Genomic DNA, 1,138 nt, shown 5'->3' with positions numbered 1-1,138 from the left:
CTTCGAAAAGGTGGCCCTTCCCATTCCCATGGGTGCCCTGTTCCCTGCCCACTCTCAGTGGGGTCCCCACTTTTCCTGTGGCTCATCTCCCTGAGTGTGGGGTTGCTGGGGGTCCTGGATGACTGAGGCAGGGGCATGAGCTGAAGCCACCTGGTTCCTCCCCCCAGAGGTGTTGGGACAGTGTCAAAGCCTGGGAGCCCGCCCACTGAAGACCCCAGCACTGACACCGTGTGGTCTCCCAGCTCCTCCAGGCCCGGCCAGCCCTGCCTTGCTCGCTGTGTCCACCGGCATGCGCCACGTGCCCATGTGGGAGGCACAGGGACCCAGCCACCCTGGCCCTGCCCTCAGGAGTCTTCCTCCAGTGGGACTCAAACAAGTCCCCAGTTCTAACAGGCTGGTGACAGAGGGACCTCCAGGTCAGGCAGAGCCCTCTGGAGCCTGTGACCTTGGGGCTGCATCCAAGGGACCAGGAAGAGTCGGTTGCCCAGCAAGGGATNATGTGATTCTGCAGCAAGCAAATAAATAAAGTGGGGGGAGGCGGGGGGCGGGGGAAGAGGTAAGGATTACGATAAATTAGAAAGAAGCCCAGGTAGGGGAAGGAAGGGTGGGCTGTGGGAGAGGCGGCNCAGCTCACAGGTCCGTCACCTTGTTCTCCACCAGGGCTGCTACCTGCTGCAGGCGGCAGGCCAGCTGCATCTTCTGGCCCACGGGGTCCTCCTCCAGGGCACCGATGATCTGCCAGGGTAGAGGAGGGTGTCGTGCCTGAGGCCTCCACCCTCTGCCCATCACTCAGGGCCACTCAGTCCTGTGTCCATGTCAGCAGCAGCCTGGGGGTCCAGCAGGGGCTGCCCCCAGCCTCCCCGAAGGATCGGGACAGAAGCTACACTCCTTCCCTAACCTGGGCCCTCCCCCCACCACCCAGATTGGCACCTCCTTCCATCTGCAGGGAGGATCCTGGGGCCTCCCTCTGGGCCCTGGAGATGTGCCCCTCCCCCCCGGAGCCCCGAGGGCCTCACCTGGTCATAATACCTGTGGATATGGTTGTACAGCTCTTGCAAAGCTTCCAGGCAGTGAGGAGCCGACGTGTAGTTCTGGGGGTAGCACGTGGAGGGGTGAGCCCCAGTCTGGACCTTAAACT

At 62.9% G+C, this 1,138-nt stretch overlaps 2 protein-coding genes across 2 annotated transcripts in view; both read right to left on the bottom strand.

Annotated features, from left to right (window-relative positions):
• SRPK3 (SRSF protein kinase 3) overlaps positions 1 to 291 on the bottom strand; it is a gene marked incomplete at its 3' end in the record, with an annotated part of 4,485 nt that extends 4,194 nt beyond the window's left edge. Inside the window, exon 1 of the mRNA XM_077769605.1 lies at positions 268 to 291. Within this exon, the coding sequence (XP_077625731.1) occupies positions 268 to 291 (24 nt within the window). The remainder of the gene's footprint in view (positions 1 to 267) is intronic.
• A 339-nt stretch (positions 292 to 630) lies between these two features.
• The window catches only part of PLXNB3 (plexin B3), a 17,137-nt gene continuing 16,629 nt past the window's right edge, over positions 631 to 1,138 (bottom strand). The window contains exons 30-31 of the mRNA XM_077769604.1: positions 1,017 to 1,131; positions 631 to 735 (exon numbers count right to left, since the gene is read on the bottom strand). Coding sequence (XP_077625730.1) covers positions 631 to 735; positions 1,017 to 1,131 — 220 coding nt within the window. The remainder of the gene's footprint in view (positions 736 to 1,016; positions 1,132 to 1,138) is intronic.

The sequence above is a fragment of the Crocuta crocuta genome, unplaced genomic scaffold (assembly GCF_008692635.1).
Source record: "Crocuta crocuta isolate KB4526 unplaced genomic scaffold, BGI_CrCroc_1.0 scaffold978, whole genome shotgun sequence".
In the NCBI taxonomy this organism is placed as follows: Eukaryota; Metazoa; Chordata; class Mammalia; order Carnivora; family Hyaenidae; genus Crocuta; species Crocuta crocuta.
The sequence above is the reverse complement of the archived record's forward strand: the minus strand, read 5'-3'. Positions and strand labels throughout refer to the sequence as shown.